General features: G+C 38.7%; 1 protein-coding gene across 2 annotated transcripts; it reads right to left on the reverse strand.

The window, feature by feature from the left end:
• Window positions 1-1,451: 1,451 nt before the first annotated feature.
• Window positions 1,452-19,969, reverse strand: FKTN (fukutin). Of its 2 annotated transcripts, XM_059833442.1 has the most exons (10): window positions 19,772-19,969; window positions 18,382-18,441; window positions 15,319-15,522; window positions 13,527-13,804; window positions 11,925-12,057; window positions 10,132-10,261; window positions 8,877-9,010; window positions 7,818-7,960; window positions 6,188-6,203; window positions 3,733-3,816 (listed from the first exon to the last, which is right to left on the reverse strand). In XM_059833442.1, the coding sequence occupies exons 1-10, from the start codon at window positions 19,874-19,876 to the stop codon at window positions 3,781-3,783; spliced, it is 1,239 nt and encodes a 412-aa protein (XP_059689425.1). In that variant the 5' UTR covers window positions 19,877-19,969; the 3' UTR covers window positions 3,733-3,780. The 2 variants fall into 2 exon arrangements, with proteins under 2 accessions (XP_009813525.2, XP_059689425.1); XM_009815223.2 differs by lacking the exon at window positions 6,188-6,203 and having other exon boundaries at window positions 1,452-3,816; window positions 7,833-7,960.

The following is a 19,969-nucleotide window of genomic DNA, read 5'->3' on the forward strand; positions in this document are numbered from 1 at the left end:
GACTTTAAAAGAGAAGTGGGGTGGAACATACACAGGCCCTTCTTCTATCAGAAGGTTCCTCACGGACAGATCAAAAGCCTCGGCATCTCCCTCAGATGCTCACTGCCCTGCATGGCCAAGCATCGTCTGTTCTGTGCAGGAATTACAAGATTGTTCTACAGCCTCAGTTTGGCTCAGACATATCCTTCGGAAAAGCTGCATTGCACTCTTGTTGTAAACAATCACATTTTCCAAGTGTTCAAGATGCTACAGTTTCCTATCATTTCCACAGTGGGGTGGCAATTCACTATCACTGCCAGTATGAGCTCTCGTATCTGATTCTAGAAACACAACTTTTCTTAAGCTCATATACAAACAAGGATTCCAATTTTGATTTTGTAAAGCAGAAAGTCACTGAAAACTGCTACACAATCACAGAAGTAGAAACTCCCTCCAGCTAGAATGTAGGATTAACTACAGTCAATCCTTAACTACAGTCAGTCTTGGCTGACATTTTCCGATATGTTCTCAGAGACCCCCCAAAGCCAAAGGCTTCACACATTTCCACATGTAAAATCTCCAATGTTCTACTCAGGTGACCTCAATTTGCGTTCCTCCCATTTACTTCTATTTCCTACCAATCATGGAAAGGGAGCACATACATCCATTCCTTTTTGTAACCATCTTTGACAGCTTTTGAAAATGGCTTTTTATAGTCCATTCTCTTCAGGCAAAACTATTTCTTCAATCTTTCTTTGCAGTTATTCTGGAGCTTTGAACAACTCACTAACCTCTCCTCTGCTCATGGCCATTCCTTGAATAGGCTCTGCTATCTTTAATAGTTACACACATGTAATGTGCTTTGTTGGCTACATGAAACTCAAGGTACTTTGCATGTTGTTGCTTAAGACCTTAACTTCATGCCATTAAAAGAATTTAGAAATTGCCCTCATCTCCAGAGTACTTTCAAAATTAAGGTAGTTAGGAAGGGAACACAGAATCAAGAATCCATTTCAGATGAGGCAATTCAGCAGAACCTAAAAGGAAACAAATGCCTAAGCCTGGGTGTTTCCATGGGGAATGGTAACACTTCAGCCTCACGGCACGCCTTTGAAGAGCACCAGTTCTGTGATGTTTACACCGCTCCTTGGGACACAATACTACAAGCAGGAAATCTGCGGTCAGGGCACTGCACAAAGCACGACAGGAGACCTGCAGAAGTGCAATGTGTTTGTGCAATTGCACAATCCTTCTCTCTACATCTGGGCACCTGCTTTATTCCAATTATCTTTGTTGTGTCCATGTATGTTTATTAAAAAATAAAAGCTCAAGACAGACAGTCAATAAGCAGTGTAAGAAACAGTTCAAATTTTTTCTGTGTGTTATGTCACGGTAACTGCAATGAAGTGTGTTAAATGCTGCCCAGGATGACAAAACAAAGGATGAAACAACATATTGAGTTGCAATTTAGACTCTCCTTCTTTTAATCAGTGTTAAATATACACTTGTATCTTCTGAAGAGAAAATATTTTATCCTGAAGAACAACTTACGGGTATAATCAACTATTTAAGACATCCTCCCTTTCAGGGACATGCATTTTTTTCCATCAGTCTTTCCATCTACAAATACAAAGTCACAAATTTGAGAAGATTGTAATTTTCTGATAGTATCTTTTCTTTCACTCTTAAACATCTATCACATTTGAAAAACTTATAGGCTTATTGTACGTTACTAAACAAAGAAGTTCACAACAACAGAGTTCTGAACATGAAAAAAAAGACATTGGCTTTTTTCATTTTAAGGAAAAAATACAAAAAATTCTACCTGAGAAATTATTCCTTATGATGTAATGTTTACTTTACCGAGTAAATGGCATTAGCAGGATTTTACATCTCTCTCATCTTAATTAGGCAAAGCTAACAAAGTTACCATACCAACTGAAGAACCAGCATGACAAGTTATTGCCAGAAGCTGAATAATTTATTCCCGTGCTTTGGTGGCAGGAGACCGCTGGAACTGAGAGTATTGGCAGGAAAAAAGCATGCAGCACACTCCAGGACAAAAACAGCAAGGATGCCCCAGAGTGCACCTGGAATGGTACAGTAGTTAAATTCCCGCACAACAGTAGCTATTTCATCTCTACAGAACTGTACCCATTTAAATACACAGCTGAAAACTGCAGATCAACAGAACGCAAACCACAGACTCAACCTACCTCTATCTACCCAGTGAAAGGTGGAAAAGCTGCAACTCATATGTAGCCTTTCTGCCTTAGCAAGGTAAGAATGGACACAGGTTTCTTGCAAGTAAACATGAGCTCCATTCAGTACCTTGACACTGGTTCACAAGTACTCCTGTGTCTGTACCATATATTAGTCGTAATTCACTAGCAGCTCTGGTGCCCTTGTCTTCTCTGCACAGCAGGACTGGAACAAACTTGGACACACATGTTCATATGAAAGCTATTATCCCTCTCCAAAATATGGAAGAACAAAGCTTACTTCATTGACCAAAAGCACAAGCAGAAGCAGGAGGAGAGAGTTGTCAGGCTTCCACTTTCTTCCCATCCAAAGCCTAACGTTACACTAACACTTCAGTTGCAATTATGCTACTGCAAATTTGATGGCACAGTTGGTTTTTGTACACACTTCTGCTTACACTTAGAGAAAAGAGCTGTGATTCTCCGAGATCTCTGTTCTGTGAGCCCACGTTGAACAGAAAACTATGAATACCTCCATTTCTATCTACTTGTAAGAAAGCAGGGATGCCTATAATTTTCTAAAATCTAGTCAAAACTTCTACATGGAGAACACACTAGTTGGGACATCAAAACCAGAATTTTTTTTTTTTCATGGGAAAGACATCCCCGTGGCATATACCTTCATGTTCTTAAAAATAAAAAAGAAAAAAAAAGCAGGTAACATTGTCTGACATGCAGTGGTTAGTTCACAAAAAACCTAACTGTTATTGGAAGATCTCCGACGTGGATAGTTTCTCCTTCTGTTCATTTAGTATTACAGCGTTACCCAATACCTCCTACATGTAAAGCAGGTGGGTCACATGGGTTCTGTGTAAGAGAAAGATTCCACTCCCAAGAGCAAACTGTTACATATTGTAAGGATATATCAGTCTCAAATCAAGCGCATTTGAGGTACTCATAACTCTGCTGTTTCAGAGCTGAATATTCACAGGATCTCCTCTGAAAAAACAGGAACTTCTCTGGGATTTTTCTATCCTATCCCTCTCTATAAGCTTGAGAAGTCAACAGTCCCAAGTTTTGATGATCCCAGGCAAGTCTAAGTCACCTGGCCACAGTTTACATTTAAGTAGTCAACTTCCCGTAAGTTTACTGCAACATTTCTTCTCTACTCCCTTTGTGCAGCTTTTCTTTCAGCTTCCCTTCTCTTCAGTTGCCACGTCCTGCCTTTAATCTTTCCCTTTAACCACCTGCAAAATACATGATGAAGGTGAAAAAATACCTGTTAAGCAAAAAAAGTAAATGTCTCCTTAGGAAACAGATGAGAAGTTACAAAAGGAACAGATCTTGATGCCTTTGGGAAATAGGAAATTACAAACTGACAGTTTCAGGGACAACTGGCATGCTCTATTAGCAGTCAGGTGGTCAGTAGATTTGAATGACATCATCCCATTCATCAACCGGCCAGACACCATTATACTGCACGTTGGATGGTGAGCTCTTCCAGTCCCACGTCTTCACAGGAACCTTCCAGTCTGGGCCATAGTTAGCTTCAACATACTGACGGGTTTCACAGGGCACGTGCACCTTGAGTTCTACAAATTCAGTCCAACACAGAGTAAACTTTGGAAAGAGATACCTGTGTCATAACAAAAGAACATAGTCACTGGCAGAAGACTGAAATACACCTCTAAATAAGTTCATGGAGAAAGCAAGCAACGGCAGCAAGTGGCCATGTTACATTTGTAATTTTTTTTTCTTATTTCATAGCTTCCTATCTATGAAATATTATTTATGTACTGGACAGGGTGTTATTATCAACAGTAACTGGTTAACATTTGCCACATGTTCTTAGGAAGAAGTGTTTCTAATCCTTTTGCTGCTTATTCCCACATCATTCTGCCACCTATAGGAAATGACTTAGTCCCTGTCTCTACCTTTCCACTTACAAACTGGATTTAACAGTTACCTCATTTAGCAGGGTGTCAAGAGGATGATACATGTTATTGGGTAGGGGAGATTTTGAGAAAAGCAGCATTAAATATTTTATTATGAGTCAGGCCTTTTTTAAAAGTAAGTTTTTACCTTTCTTCAATCTTACCAATCAAAGCATGCAATTCCCCTTCAGTATCCATGTTTAAACATGGTGCCAGACTTGAAGCAGCTGCAAAGAATTAAGATACAGCTGCCAGCCTGTACTTTCTGAAACTGTGGCCCATTCAAATTTTAAAAATAATTTTTTCTACCAAACTTGAGCTTGTTCTGTACCTGTTTTTTTTCTGTAGACAGGCCAACAGAAGACCTACTTGTAAGTATGCTTACACCAGTGGAAGTTCACAGGTAAATTTCACAGTTTGATCAGAATGACATCCTATAGGAGCCCAGTGTCAGTGGGTGTGTTAAACAAGTAAATACTAAAAACTATGTACTATTCCTGCAGAGGATCACTTCCGCTTCTGAAGCTGTGAATTCTTCCATAGGAGAAAAGTGATCTTAAAATTCCTTTTCACAGGTTAAAATGAAACCATAAGCACTCAGACCTTTTGAAAAAGAAGGTTAAAAGATTTGTGCATTTGCATGAATTGGAAACCCCACGTGTTCCTCTAAGCATAAAGTTAATTTTATTTCTAAGCGCTGAGCAAACAGTTTCAGAAAATAAAACCACCTTGCTTCTATGCCTTAAATGGAGGGAGAGAAGAACGTTATCAAGCACTTTTCAATATATATCCAGACTACTGATTAGCTCTAAACTAAACCAAAAAGCAAAAAAATGCCAGCTACCAAGGGGAAAACAAGGTAAACAAAATTTATTGGTGGATCTATAATCATCAAATAGCTATTTAGCTGTTATTAACCAGGAAATCATTCATCTACCAGAGCTGCAGTGGGTGTGCATATGCAAAAGCTAACAGCAAACCACTGAAATAATATATCCTCCAGAGAGTGAACTCTGTATAATAATTCTAAGGAGAACCAATGGATAATTTAAATAAACTAATCTACAAACTAAAAAGTCAGTTGGAAATTTCACCAAAATAATTACTTAACTATTATTAAAATCAAATGTTTACATTCACTGGCAAAAAATGTAGCTTTCAGTGATGCTTCACACTACTGGAATCCTTGCTCACTGTTTGCTCATTCCAAGTGGCTGGGATAAGTCTACATACTCTTGTACATACACACTCGCCATGTTTTCTTCCAATTTCAGTCTCATCAATCTTTGGACATAAAAGTACTGAAAAGATTTTACACCTACACAAAGTCCTCTATGTTAAGAACCTACAGAATTAATTCATTTTAAGGATTAAAGCATACAGTACAGATTTGATTACCAGATTCAGTTTTTGTAAATACTTATTCTCTGCTGAAGAATGCAACTGTCTGGCATTAATTTTGTAAACAAATGGGAGCTCTCAATTGCTGTAACTCCAAGACAAGATGAGAAGGATGTACACGCTTGTGTCTGCAATGTTCAGGAAGTATTTGTGTACATGAAAATGCAAACCATACAAGCCAGACTTGCAAGGTTTAGAAACCAGCCCTCCAAGAAAACAGAGACTACAAATGACTAATGAAAAATATGTTTGAGAAATACTTTCATTCTTCACACTATTATTTAACAAGATGTATAGAAAGTATGCCTATGCAAATATTTAGATCTCTGAGGAAAACATCTTTTACCCTTCATTTTTAAAAACATAAATATCTTGGAACAGAACTCCCACCCTTATCTGTGATGATCTAGTAGCAACCAGTATCTCTTCTGACACCACGTAAACAGCTGGTGAGATACCTTTAAAATTTAAGTGGATTTAGGATTCAGTATGATTAAACAATCACTTCTCTTTTGACTGACCTCCTCACTTTACCTTCCCTCAAAATTTTGCAAGGGCTGAAGACTAATGAAATTGAGGGTCATTCTGGTGTTGCAGGCATTCAGATCAAGCATGCTAAATCATTACGTCTCGGAGCTAAAAAGCTGTGACTTTTTTTCTCTGAGAAGGTACTTGGAGTAATAAATATCTGGAATTATTTGGCTAAGCATTCTGAACAGCCATGTTCTGTCAGGGCTTGGGGCCTTTATCATGGTAAACAAGCAGTTTTCTTGCTCCTTTTCTGTATGGATTAAGTACAGTAAACTATGCCTAAGAAACACCAGTTCAGAATTGGAGGCTTCCTTAACGTTACTACATCTAAGAAAATTAGTTCTTATTGAACTAGAAAGCCATGTTTGTAAACTTTGAAAAAAATTACCACCAAAAATAAGTACTAGGCTACAAGAAAAGGCAAGTGTTTTATGAAAGCTGGAGTTACAAAAGAGCTGTAATATCCTAGCATACAGGAGCTGGAACATAGCACAGGTTCACATCTACCTTCTATTCTCATGCATTAGACCAGTCATATCAAAGGGGGGAAAAACCCAGCTCTCAAGTATACAAGGTCTGATGCTACAACGGAATTTTGAAAGAGCATGTGAGCTCCACTGGCATGGAAACACCTATTGCAATTTAGACACAACAGAAACACAAAGAAAAGGAAAGGAATTTATTGGTCAGCTTCCTCCTCAGAATGCATCACACAAAATCCTCCAAAATCTTGTATGGAAAACCAGACATTAACCTACTTTGGAAAACTGTAAAATTATTGCTGTATTATATGAAAACCACTCTGCAACGTACCACATTTTCTGTGGGAATATTCCAAGAACTCTTCCTTTAGTCTATTTGTAAGTGTGCCTTTTGACTCTGGTCATCAAAATATCTTTCCCAATCTTTGTTTATCATTTCAGAACAAAGATAAGTAAGACAAGGACTCAGACATTATGACCATCTGAATGATAGTGTTTACTAAGTTCCCATTAGCTAAATATAAGCAAATGCAGTTCAGGCAAGATACGAAACATAATGAAAACCTATAGAATTCAACAAGGATTTCAGTTACTCTACAACTGTCTCTTTCTGAGTTAAGGTGGGTGATGGAAAGAATCAAATCTAATTATCAAAACCTATATTCAGTTTGCTGAGTAGGAAGCTCTTGTATTTATTTGCTGATTTAATGCTGAAAGGTATGAAGCAAGAAATGTGAGATCCTATTAAAATTCCATTTTCAGAACATGAAAAACAAACAAGGTCTGCAGTAGTCATCTGCATTGCTGTCACAACATTACAGTCAAACTACTCCAAATCATTACCACAAAATCCAAAACTATGGGGTTTACTTTGCAAGGGCAGTTGAGGCTTTCTACTATAACGTTCCGTCATTGAGACAGATGCTTAAGGATTCATTTTTTACTGCAAAATTAGTTTGTGCAACAAACACAGTTTTAGAGACTTCTTTCTCATCTTAGCTGTTTATTTAATTCAGAGCTTGTCACAGTCCAGGTAAGATCTGCTTGCTCCATGACATGCCAGCACTGCTTTTCATTTTGTGAGAGAATTTACATTTGACAAGCCCAGCATCTCTCTAGTAAGGCGTAGTACTGTTCTCTTTCTACTTATCTGGTCTCAAAGTGCAAAATTTCCACTGATTCTCCTCTGATAACTGCCTTTCCCACAAAGGGCACAGACTTTGCCAGGCAACACACAGAATGCCAGCAATAAACACTGACTTGTTCAATTTCTTTCTTATTAGAGGTACAAATCCAGTTCATACTTAAATTTCTTGCCCGATTTGGCCTGAGTTCCTCCATTCCATATGTGGTCATCCTCTTCATAGAAGAAAAAAATATCAAGTTTCACATCATCTTCTCCCTGGAAAGAGAGTTCCAAGCTGTCTTCTACCTGCAAAACAAAAATACACAGTGTATATACTTATAAAAATACAAGGCTACTTAGGTCAGCAGGTTCCAGAAAACAAATTTATTTTGGTCAGGTATGCAGAGTGACTCTTATCCTAACTGAAGAAAATACACTAATTCTGCAATTATTTTTTTTTGATGCCTTGAGAGCATTGGAAATTTTCTGCACCTCAGCAGGACTACCTTCTCTTTCCTCCCTTTAGCCCCAAAAGTTTCAGCATCATCTCCTTGTGCTCTGCCACAAGCAAAATAATCTCAGTGAATAAACACATGATTAGTAGGTGTCTTCATTTAACACACTTCCTCTATGATAAAAAACTCACTAGCACTAATAATGATCTATTACTTGAACTGTGACTGAACCTTCATATTCCTGTAATTTTGTTTCTTCTCTCTACCATTCTGCCGCCCACACTCTGAAAAAGCTAAATAAAGATCCACATAAGCTCATAACATCCAAGCCCAGTGGCCACCTCAAGCCATCCTTCCCTTTCTGCTAGTTTTACATACAGGGCTACAGATAATCTCAGAGCTGTCACCGATCCTCCTGTATGATGAGGCCCATCCAATCTCAACAACTAAATTCTACCTAGATTCTTAAGTTTGCCTAGCACCACTGACACAGATTAGACCCCTTTAAACTTACTAAAAACTTCTTCTGAGGTGGAATTCAGACTCCCCAAACAGGGCTGAAGCTATTAAGAAAGATGTTTTCTCACACACTGTCCAAGAGAACACACAAAAATCAACAAGATTATATGTTTAGGTAAAATGCTAATGAGTAAATATCTGCCAAGGAGACTTCAGATACCCACTTCTACATATGTGATCTGCAGCTGTACTCCAACTTACAAACATACAGAAAGACACATGAAGCAAATTGTTCATTATCTATGTACCTTGCCAAATTTGTGCTTCAGTGGCAACCCTGCTTTCTGAAAGGCTGGAATGATATCTGCTTTGTAGTCCCTTATAAAGACTCCCAAATCCACATCTTTGCTGTGAGGAATGACATTGCACTGTCTATACCAGCCTGAGAGGAAAAAAAAAAAAAAAGGAAAACCCAAACTAGTAAATTCAGAAACATGAGAAATATATCAATAGAACAAAAACAACATAAAAATGAACTGCCATAAGGTCACCAGGCAGAGATCTTTGCATGAGGCCCTAAACAAGACTTCTGCCTTTCTCTAGTATGAAATGAACCACATCCAAGAAAACAAATATTACTTCACTTAATAGTCAGCTCTTTCCTCCAGAAAGCCAAGAATGAGAGAGAAAACACTAACTCTTTCAACGATAAAATATCTTCAGTTTTCTAATCTAAATGTCTTTAAAGAAAAATATTCTTTATCTGGGCCCAAATCTAATCAGCAATGAACAGCTGTATGGCTACAGCTGTGCTTTTAATTTGAAACTATTATTTTAATTAGTATGTGAGATGTTAATCATCTTTCAAGCACCACTGTGAAACAGTAAGACAAGAAGTGGTACACCCTTTTGTCTGTTTCAATAAAGCAGCTTTTAGTAACTGTTCATTCAGAAAATTGTATTTGTTCAGTTCAAATGTACACACACATGAGTTTTCAAAAACTATTTCAATAATAAAAGAATCTTTACCAGTGATAAGACACTACCTTCCATCTTCAGCAGAATTGAAAACTTGCAGTACCTACTCTAATAGGCTGACATTTTATTAAAATGATGTTTTGAAACAAATAAATAAATGTAAACTGTATTTTAAAAGTCAGTGACAAACACCAAATTGCATGGGAAGAAAAATCAGGTGAGAGTCCACCTGGACAGCAGAAATACATGCCCATCACTGTGTTTTCCAACCAGCATTTCAGTAAATTCTAAGCCACACAATTTAGGGAACTGCTGATTACTTTCTAAGCAGTGATCAATAGAACAGAGATAATTGCTAACAACATTAAATGCTTCACTGGAAATTTGCTCAGTATCTCCAAGGCTCAAGTTTCTAAAGAAAAAGCATTTTGTCAGCAGCAAAAAAGCCTATTTCAATACAGCTAATGCCACATATTACCTTCCAACATGGTACATTTAGCTGCTAACCTCAGCTGATATCACAAGCAATAGAGGATGAAACTTAAGATTTCCAGTAAGTTTCAAAATGCAACATAACACAAATACCAAGGCATGTTCCACTGCTCAGCCAGAACTTTACTCCTAAGTTATTCAGTGTCAGGGCAGCCAGATGGAGTAAGGATTTTGCTTTTTTTCTAAACTCCACTGCATCAACAGAAGCATCATCAGGATACAGCTGGAAGGCAAAGGAAGAATAAGCAAGCTATTGTCAGAGGGCAAACTTGCCCCTTCATTTTTCAGTGTCCTAAGAAAAAATGACCTTTAAAAATTTACTTAACTAATATCTGGGCAGTATCTGTTTTCACACATACAGCCCAGTTTCAGAACATGCACTAGAATGACAAGTTAAAGTTTAAACTCTGAAACATCAATCTTCATTTTTTCCAAACTAGCAGAATGTAAAGTCACAGTAAATTAGAATAAGGATATATCTATTAGACACTGATTCTCAGCACTTGGGAACAACACAGATGAACCCTAGCGCTGCACACGCTGAAGCCAATACCTACAGTCCACGGGAAAACAGGGACAGAATGAAAGTGCTTCCAGCACGAGTTTATTTGGCGCCACCAAGTGTTATAACTGGATGTTGACAACTTCTGCCATATAGTAGAAACGATGTAAACAGAAAATCATGCCCATCTTCCAGGTACAACTGTGGCAAGATCCTCTGTAATGCGAAGCTAAAACTAACACGGCAGTCTGGGCAAACATTACCAAATCAAACACAGGAATAATGCACCACTCAGCTTCACAACCGATTTCATGAAGAGCTCTTGGGCAACAGACAGCTGAAATGAATACTTACTTTTCAAAACAGATGCCAGCTGCTTATTTCAATACTAAAGCTCCACCAAAGTTCAATATACCTTCTGGGGCACATTTTCTCTGCCTGTGGTGATTACTGCCTGGAGGTTTTAGAGCTAGAGTGGAGCATGCTCACAATTTCTGTCCTTTACAGGTGAAATGACAACACACAGGTACTCTTGGGTATAGTAACTGTCCTGCTACATGTATGGGGAGCTACAGCCTACTAGACTGAACAAGGATGGTCTTCCCTTCCCTGAGAAGTCCCTTCCCCAAGACCTCAAATGTCTGAAGAATGGAACCTCTAGTGTCGTCTTTTTACCCCTTCCATGAAATCAGAGATGGCTCAAATTCCGTGACCGGATTCTGACTCCACAGTCTTAACTGTGGTAACTCTTGACCACTCTATATCTTTGCCCCTTTCAAGTTAGGGCAAAATGCTCCCCATATTGCAGCAGAAAGTTTTCTACCATCTGCTAAATCAGGTAGCAATATTCTAAAAATAATGCTTTAAGTAGTGGTGAAAACGTTAGCTTACGTGGTCAAAAAGCAATGAAGTAAGTAATTTCATAATGAATATACCATTTCAAAGAAACCAAACTAGGAACATGGAACTGCAGCGCACAGTTCAAAAGAATATAAAATGAAATATTACTCAGAACTTTGAGAATTGCCATAAGGAAAATTTTCATCCACAAAGATACACAAGATCTTTGTCTTATTTACATGAACTCTATTTAACGGTAACAATGTGTGAGAACTATGGACATGTTGGTCACCTCTTCTTTTCAAAGTTTTGGAAAATGAAAAAAATGCGCTCACAACTAAAAAAGACAGACCATGATTTTCAGTTACAGTTTTAGTTTTATTACCACTTACTAAAATCTGTGGATTGAATCTCAGAGGCTGTATTTAGCTTTATGTTTGCGAACAGTCCCATCTAGGTAAAAACCAATGAACTGTTTGTAGGTTTGGGTCAATCAGTGAAAACGTACCTTACATCTGAGAGACACTACCTGATTACCACTAACCTGAAAGAAAGCCCGAGCTTCTCTGTACCTACATTCAAGAAACCTAGAGTGTGACATCTCCTCTAGAAAACCAGATGGATTTTTTGGAATTTGAACCTTTAAGTCATCAATGGAAACAAGCAGAAGTTCAGGCCTGCAGGGAAAGAAAGATGATACGTTACCCCATTCAACTCCTCTACAAACTACAAGCCACTTTTTCCTCTAGCTCAGGTTAAAATCTTAATGCATACCACTGGCAGGGATTCCTCTGTCCAAATACACCCAAAACCAATTATAAAAGAAGAGCAACAAGAGTTTCAACAAATTCCCCATACACTTCCAAATTTTGTTTAAAGAGAAATTCTATGCCTATAAAGCCCATAGTTAGTTTGTCAGATCACTGATTCCTTTACTGACTCGTGACTTGCACTGAATTTGTTCAGAGTTGTTGTTCAGTGCATTTGAAAATTCAGACTATTTATTTGGTTGACTAAAGTACAGGATGCACTTAAGAACCAAATCTTACCACATACTGAGGCTATTTGCATTTAAAATTTAAAAACTGTTCAGCCTTCCCAATGAATGAAATGTGATATTTAACAGCTTACACAGTTGATTTCAAATGTTTACGCACATAACCAGTACAGATTCCATGTTTTAAAAGGAAGAAAGAATGGGGTCATTTTCAAGGAAAAAAACAGATTTATTTTGACCCGTGAAATGTTTAGCTGTTTTTCTCTGATTTATGACATACGCGCATACCCTAAAGGAACACTGTTCTCAAAGGCTAGTGGTATGTGCTTGGCTTTGAAAACAGTGACAAGATTTGCCATGATCTGTATTTCCTGAAATACTCCTACCGAAAGCGTTGTAAGAAAAGTCAGACATATACAATAACTTTACCAATGTAATGCAAAATTTAAGCATAAGACTATGGAAAAATAACACCATGAATTCGAACCTTTATGCAAGAAAAGAGTCCCCCTCAGCCCATTAAGTGCATGGGTTAGATGCAACGGTTGGCACACATCTTTGTGGTACAAATCTTACCTCTCTTTATTCATGTTCTTTAACACTGATTATTTGGACTATTACTGAATGGATTTGTGTTGCTTCCCCTTTTCATTTAATGCTCCATATCTGTATTAAACTTTTGGATACATAACATTATAGAAAGAACACCAAATACGCATCAGCTAGTACTAAATCTCATGCCACTACTACGTCACCCGTGTTGATAGCACAGATGGCTATCAACAGCTTTCAAACTTTTAAATATATTAACAGTAAACTACTGACTCTAGCAGAAGATACTCTGGTACATTCAACCTCAGTCATGACGACTTCTTCTCTCATCTTTCTGCTTGCTTCGACCTGGTTGTACAGCAACTTCCTCTAAAATGTAGTTCTTCATTTATAAATGGTGGGAAGCTCTTGTTTTGAGGTAAATAGAATTGGACTTACCTTCATACCTTAATTTACCTGCACTTTGAGGGCCGAACTATACACATGAGCTAAACTTTAGAACCTGACTTTAGGAAAGAGAGTAATTTTATATACAGAAGAAAGAAGTTATTTTGGAAGTGCCACTATGGCTTTTTGCCTCCGCTGCTTTGAACTCACTTTTCATACGCTCCAGGGTAGCGACCAAAGTGAAGTTTCCGGAAAGGCACAAACTTTCTGTCCATATGTTGCTTGAGCCTCAGGGGGCCATGCCAGAGATAATTACCACTCCTCTCATAGAAGACCACAAGATGAATGGCATGAGATGCCTGTTTAAATATGTAGTGCAAGGGAATTTCAATCCCAGACAAGTCATCCATCCCGTCCAAGCGGGGGTCCTTGTTTATAATCTTTAGCCACTGGAACCCCATTTTCTCAGCAGTTCTAAAAAGGCCCACCTGAAAATGAGAGAGAGGGTGAGATAGAAAGAGAGAGAGAGAGAAGCTAAAGATTAGAGAAACCAAAATTGAATGCTAAATGCTTATTAACGGACTTTATTCCCAATTTTCCTTTTCTAATCAGACTTAAGAACAAACTACTAGAAATTTTATAAGACCTTGAAGATCAGCAACCACAAGCAATTCCAAACACTGTATGTCCTTGTCTTGAATTTTGTCCCTCAAATTATTTAATAAAACAACAAATAAAAGTTGCAAGCCATGCTTGAACTAGGTTTGCTCCTTGCCATAGCACCCTTCTCTGCACCCTCAAACTGCTCTCTGAAGTTATTCTTGTGCCAAACTTGGCATTCGTAAGTCCTTGAATAATGACACCACTAATACAAAAACAATTACTGCAAAATCTTCTGTTATTATGTACGTAAATATTTGTCTAAATCTCACCAATCACTGAACATTGCATTAGGTAGCAGGCTTTCATACTTCCACAGAAAAACGGAATGAAATTCTGGCTGATAAGAAAAGAACCAATCAGTATCTGAAGACCCTTTCAACTACCCGCCTTGAAGTGTTTTATACAGGCATATCAGCTTCTCCTCTGGATGCTACAGATATTACCAATGAACCACAAAGGAATGAGGAGATGGATTTATACTGGTGTGCTGCCACACAACATTATATTCAGTTTCTTTAATTCCTTTATAGCTATGGGTAAAACAACTGCCTGATCAGATCCAGAGTGCCACCACTCTTCACTTGAGTGGGACTCCTTCAGTAATACAGTCACAGACCATTTTAATGTCTCCTGCTTTTTCTCAAAAAAAAGAAAAAAAAAGAAGAAAAAGGAAGAAAAAAGATGTTTGTCACTGTTATCTTTAGTCTGTATAAATTAATCTAATAAATATTTCCAGATGACACTTAATTGATGAAATAATCATGGATTCCGTTTTGTCATTCATCATCACATGCTACACAGCTATTTTTAACACATCCATTTAAAAATCTCAGAACACCAAAGAAAAGCAGAGACATCAATACACTAAGTGACAAAATAAAATGGTGTTAAGTACAAGGATGTACTAAAAGAAATGTAAGCCAGCATCCTATGAGTATCTTTCTGGCCTTGTCACATCAATACCTGCATTTCCTCCTTGATAACTCTCCAAACTCGAGATTTATTACGGCTATACCTATGTTACAGGCTTAAGGTTTTTCTTCTTCCTTTCTAACAGCCTACTCTTTTTCTTTTTGGTGTGGCCTCTTACAAGCATTTATGAATATTGCACACAGCTTCTAAAACCTTCTAGTTATCTGTGAATGGCTCAATGTATCCAGGCTAGTGCCTGGATAGCTTTTACTTTAAAAAATTAGTTTCCTCTACCAATACCTTTATGAGATTTCCACACAATTAATTCAGAGGCTTTAATACAAACATGAAAGCATTATGTCACAAAATCATATAACAGTTGAATGCGTTACAATACACAAATCTGAACTGAAGAAAAGGCACTTACTTCATGTTTCCATGTTTTTTCCAGTAGTGCAAATGTAGTAAAGTCTCTTGGAGCACAGAAGTACTTGCATTCTGGACTAGGACCATCAGGAGAACTTCTGATTTTTTCAATGTCTTTATCAACCAGTCCCAGAATCAAAGGATCGATCAAATACACTTGTATATTGTGACTGGATATTAAGCCTAGGAACTTCCTAACCACGTGCTGTTTGACAGAGGATAAAATTAGAAGTCAGAAAAACCACCTTTAAGTGTACAAAGGTTAATACATTAAAACTCTTTGACAGAAGGGAAAAAAACAATCCACTGACAGAAGGAAATCTTCTCTTCCAATACACTTTCTGAGAGTGCACTTTACTTCCATGAACAATTGCGGAAATGGAAATTTTCTCTTTCAGAAGAACAGGCTGGCCTCAGGCTTTCCAGGTCTCTAAGACTTGAGGAAAAATCTTTCAGCTTCAATTAGAACTTTCTACAAATTAAAGCATTCTAAGTCTAGAGTGCTAGACTTGAGAATGGACTCTAGGCCAAACTGTAGATTCCTTCCAGCTTTAGACTGAGCTGGAAAGCACTTGAATAAACTAGAGATTATAGGATCAGATGCGATGCACGTGTGGGTGCTGAGCGAGCTGGCTGATGTCATTCCGAGGCTGCTCTGCAACATCTTGAAAGACCATGGTGGTCAGGAGCTGTTCCTCAAATCTGAGAAAAGGCAAACCTCATGCCATTTTCAAAAAGGAGGATCTGGAGAACACTGGTCACCTTAATCTCAGTCCCCAGGAAGCTTCTGGAGCAAAAGCCCCTGGCCAGTCACATCCAAGCACGTGAAGGACAAGGATGTGATTGGGAAAGCCAGCCAAAGGCAAACCGTACCTAATCACACTGACTGCCTTTGAAGAAGTCTGTGGACAAGGCGAGAACAATGGACACTGTTCATACCTTGACTTCAACAAGGCTTTTGACCCTCTCCCAAACAGCATCGCAAAACCTCAAGCATGATGTCTGCTGTGTATTAAGAGTGATTCAGTGAGAAGGTAGGAAGTGAGTGCTATCCAGTCTTTGGATACTAGTGTACCGAGAGCACTCAACCATGGCACCATTGCATAAGGGGTTAAAAGCTGTAGCAAGAAGGTCCTGTGTCTGGTGAGAGGATTTCTTAACTTCACTCAGTAAAGAATTGTAATTAAGTACATTTAAATGTCCACGGCACACAGAAGACTTACAGCAATCATAGCCACCCTGCTATTAAAAATGTAGCTGATGTATTTAACTGTAACAGTTAAATTTAATGACTTAAAGTGCTGTTCTACTCAGAAAAAAAAAAATTTGCTTAGAACAGCACTGTCAGGCTTTATGTCTATTACAGTTGAAGGTTTCTAAAAGACGTGTGATAAGGGAAAACAATGGCCTACTGCCCAAGCTACTGGCTCAGCAAGCTGACCCTGGCTGTCTAACTGAAGCTCTGACCTTCCTCCTGTCCAGCTGCTACATCTATTCAACCAGACTCCACAGGCCAACCTCCAATTCTGGCAGAGGGCTTCGGCTTCAGAGAGGCATAAAAATGTGAATGAAGACCAAATGTGGATCAACAAACAGAATGTAGGCAGCAGCACTATATGTGCTGTACAGACAGAGGCAAGGCCACCCTCTTAGTGATTTCAACTATATGGAGCTGAAAGTTAAGTCATGTGCTAGCATTATTTCTGTAACTAAAACCATCAGATCAAACTGATGAACGGGAAGCAAATCTGTGCAAAAATATCTCAGGTTCTCCTCCCCAACCCCCCCCACCACTTCTCCAGGGAAACAGATGCTTTTAGTTGAAACTTAAATAATTGGTAGAAAGAGACGGCAATGACGTCAAGCAGCTAAGAGAAATGCATTCAAATAGAGTGTTTTGGACTCATCACAGAGGGACTCTGAAGAAAGCTTGGAGTGCAACAGGTCCCTGTCAGGACTGTGGAGCATTTTGCTATGTTACTAATGGTCCCGTAAGATCAAGTTAATGCTTAATAAGAACTCTGTCCACAGACTGGTAGACTGGAAGTCCACTGCAACCGTGTCACCTAACACTAACAGGTAGTTCCAAGGGATGCCACCTCCAAGAATAGTGAGATATTCCTGGCACAAGAAAGCAGTCCACAGAGCAGTGGTTTGGATTATTCCCAAGAACAGCTCTTAACCAGAGCATGTTTCTTCTTGCTCAGCAGAAACAAGGCCTTCAAACGGCTATTTTGCTAACTAGCAATATTATCATATTACATCCAAAGCGAAAGGCTGCCAGCTCCCAGAGCATCGTTCTCGTTAACCATCTGTGCTATTCTTCCGTGGGGAGATCTGTTAACAAAAGTCTTCTGTAAAAGTGTTTCCAAACAAATGCTAACTGCAAATATCATAACTGAGCTTCTGATTCCCTGAGGCCAACATGGTGTTTTGGTTGCACTCAATCCTGCAAAACTTAAGTAAGACGCAACAAAAAATATCCCATTTCAAGTATGTAATGGCACTCCTAACACTGCTCCTGAACATCAGAATACAGCAACTGGTGAATGCTGAAATGTAGCGTTTTTCTGCTTGTGAAGATCTTTATGACCCAGCATAAGCAAGTAACACAAAACACTGAGCAGCAGGTTAAACAACTGGAGCAAGGAAAGAGGTATTTTGTGACCCGAGGCCCATGTGATTCTTTAACCATGCTACTGACTATCAAACGAGCTGCATGTCAAATAAGCAAATCTTTTCAATACTCAGTCTGAAAGAACACAAAAGCCTGAATCAAAACTTCTCTATCAGACAGAACAAGTTCTGCTGCTTAAAATATTAACAACACTACTAAGGACTGTTCAAGCAAAGGCTGTTAAGCTGTAACTGTTTCTCAACTCCATTTTAAACTGATGTTTTGAAACACTTCATAACTTTACTTAGTGAAAAAAGCATCTCTTAGTCCTTAATACTAGAAAATACCCAGTGAAGATGAAAGAGAACTGGACCCGGAGTTTGCAATTCTGCATGAGTTCTCTAACACTTGCAGAAGAACTGTGTGAACAAATGACATTGTACATACCCATCTAGTGCTGTCTTGGCCTGACTGGCTTCCTCTGACTTTTGAAAAAACTGCTCCATTCTATCAAAACCAAAGAAGGGGAGGGGGAGGAAGAAAGAAAAGGAAAAAAAAGTAAGTTTCAGTTGAATCCCTGCTCAGGATTTCTTAACAGGACATTCAGGGGCATTTATACAGTTAGCAATTTATAATTACAGCTGTGGTTATGCCTCTGATCACTCAACTACAGTACTGAATGTGAAGTCATAAACAACTGCTCTGGCTTAGTGTATTTGAAAGGACAACGCAAGCCTTAGGGACTTACAGACATACAATGATTGCATGATCAGGCCTCAGGTTTCTAAGTCAATGTGCCAGTAAATGTAAGATAGGATGATGACGAACACACTGTTAGGCAAATACCACTGGGGGAAAGACAGCAGGACTATGCCTCAGTCTTTCCAGAAGTAATCCTAGAGAATTAAATTTAAAAGAGAGTATATTCGTAACATAACGCCAAAGCGGTTAATGGCTCAGCTTTTGGCTTTTCAAAAGTATGAAGAATTTCTCATCCACAGCCTTGTTGTTTACAATCAGAAACTATAAGAAGGAAGTCAAAGGTTGTGGTACCACCTAGCACTAAGACTGCCTGCATTTATTAAGAATGTCCTCGCCAAAAGAAAATGAACTCAGGAAACATGATACCTATGCGGTTCTTCTGTAAAAATAAAATTGAGGCATACAGTTGCAAGCAGTTCCTTTGCTGAATCTGCATTGCAACTGTAAACTATGCAGCCATCAAAAAACCAGAGTATTTAATTTATGGTAACATTTACCTCTTTTTCCATTACAGAAAATTACACCTCAGCTAAACATTCCACGGGTGGTATAAAAGCAGGATTTAATCTATGACATCTAGAAAATTACAAACACGGAATCACAAAGCACTAAGAAAACTGCAGAAAAAGCTGGGTTTTCTTTTAAAAATACCACTGTTGAAACACCTGCAACCAAGCCTTCCTTGTTTCTTCAGATAAGCCCTAAAGTAGTGCTTGGTTTGACTTCACTATCAATAAGTCACTTAACAAAAAGAGTAGGAAGGCTTGTGAAGAATGAAAGTCTTGGTGGCTCAAACCCGCAGCTAAGAACACCGAACAGCATCCCATTTTACAATTAATGGGATGCCTCTGGCTGACATAATGGCTTGAATAAGGCTGACAACTGAAATCTGTACCCCTGACACCAGAAATTTGCTCGGGCTACCTAGCCGCTTCATGTCAATACCACAGGAATTGCTAGCTGTATGAGTGAAGTTTGGGGGTGGCATTAATGCTGCTAAAGGACTGTAAAGAAAGTAGGCATTATACTCGGTTATTCCACAAAAGCAAGCCTATGCAGGACAGCTCACTCTTACCTTCTGCGATAGGTAGAACTTGTAATAGTACAACTGGAAGAGGAGGAAAACCAGGCTGGTCAGAGACAGGAGCGCCAGGACCACGTTCTTATTGATTTTCTGCATTAGTCTTCGGGGCGCTCTCGATCACCGCCTGGAAGCAGTGCGGTATCGCTCATCTTCTCCGGTTTCCCAGCTCCTCCCTGCGCGCCGGCAGAG

The sequence above is a fragment of the Gavia stellata genome, chromosome Z, assembly GCF_030936135.1.
Source record: "Gavia stellata isolate bGavSte3 chromosome Z, bGavSte3.hap2, whole genome shotgun sequence".
NCBI lineage: Eukaryota > Metazoa > Chordata > Aves > Gaviiformes > Gaviidae > Gavia > Gavia stellata.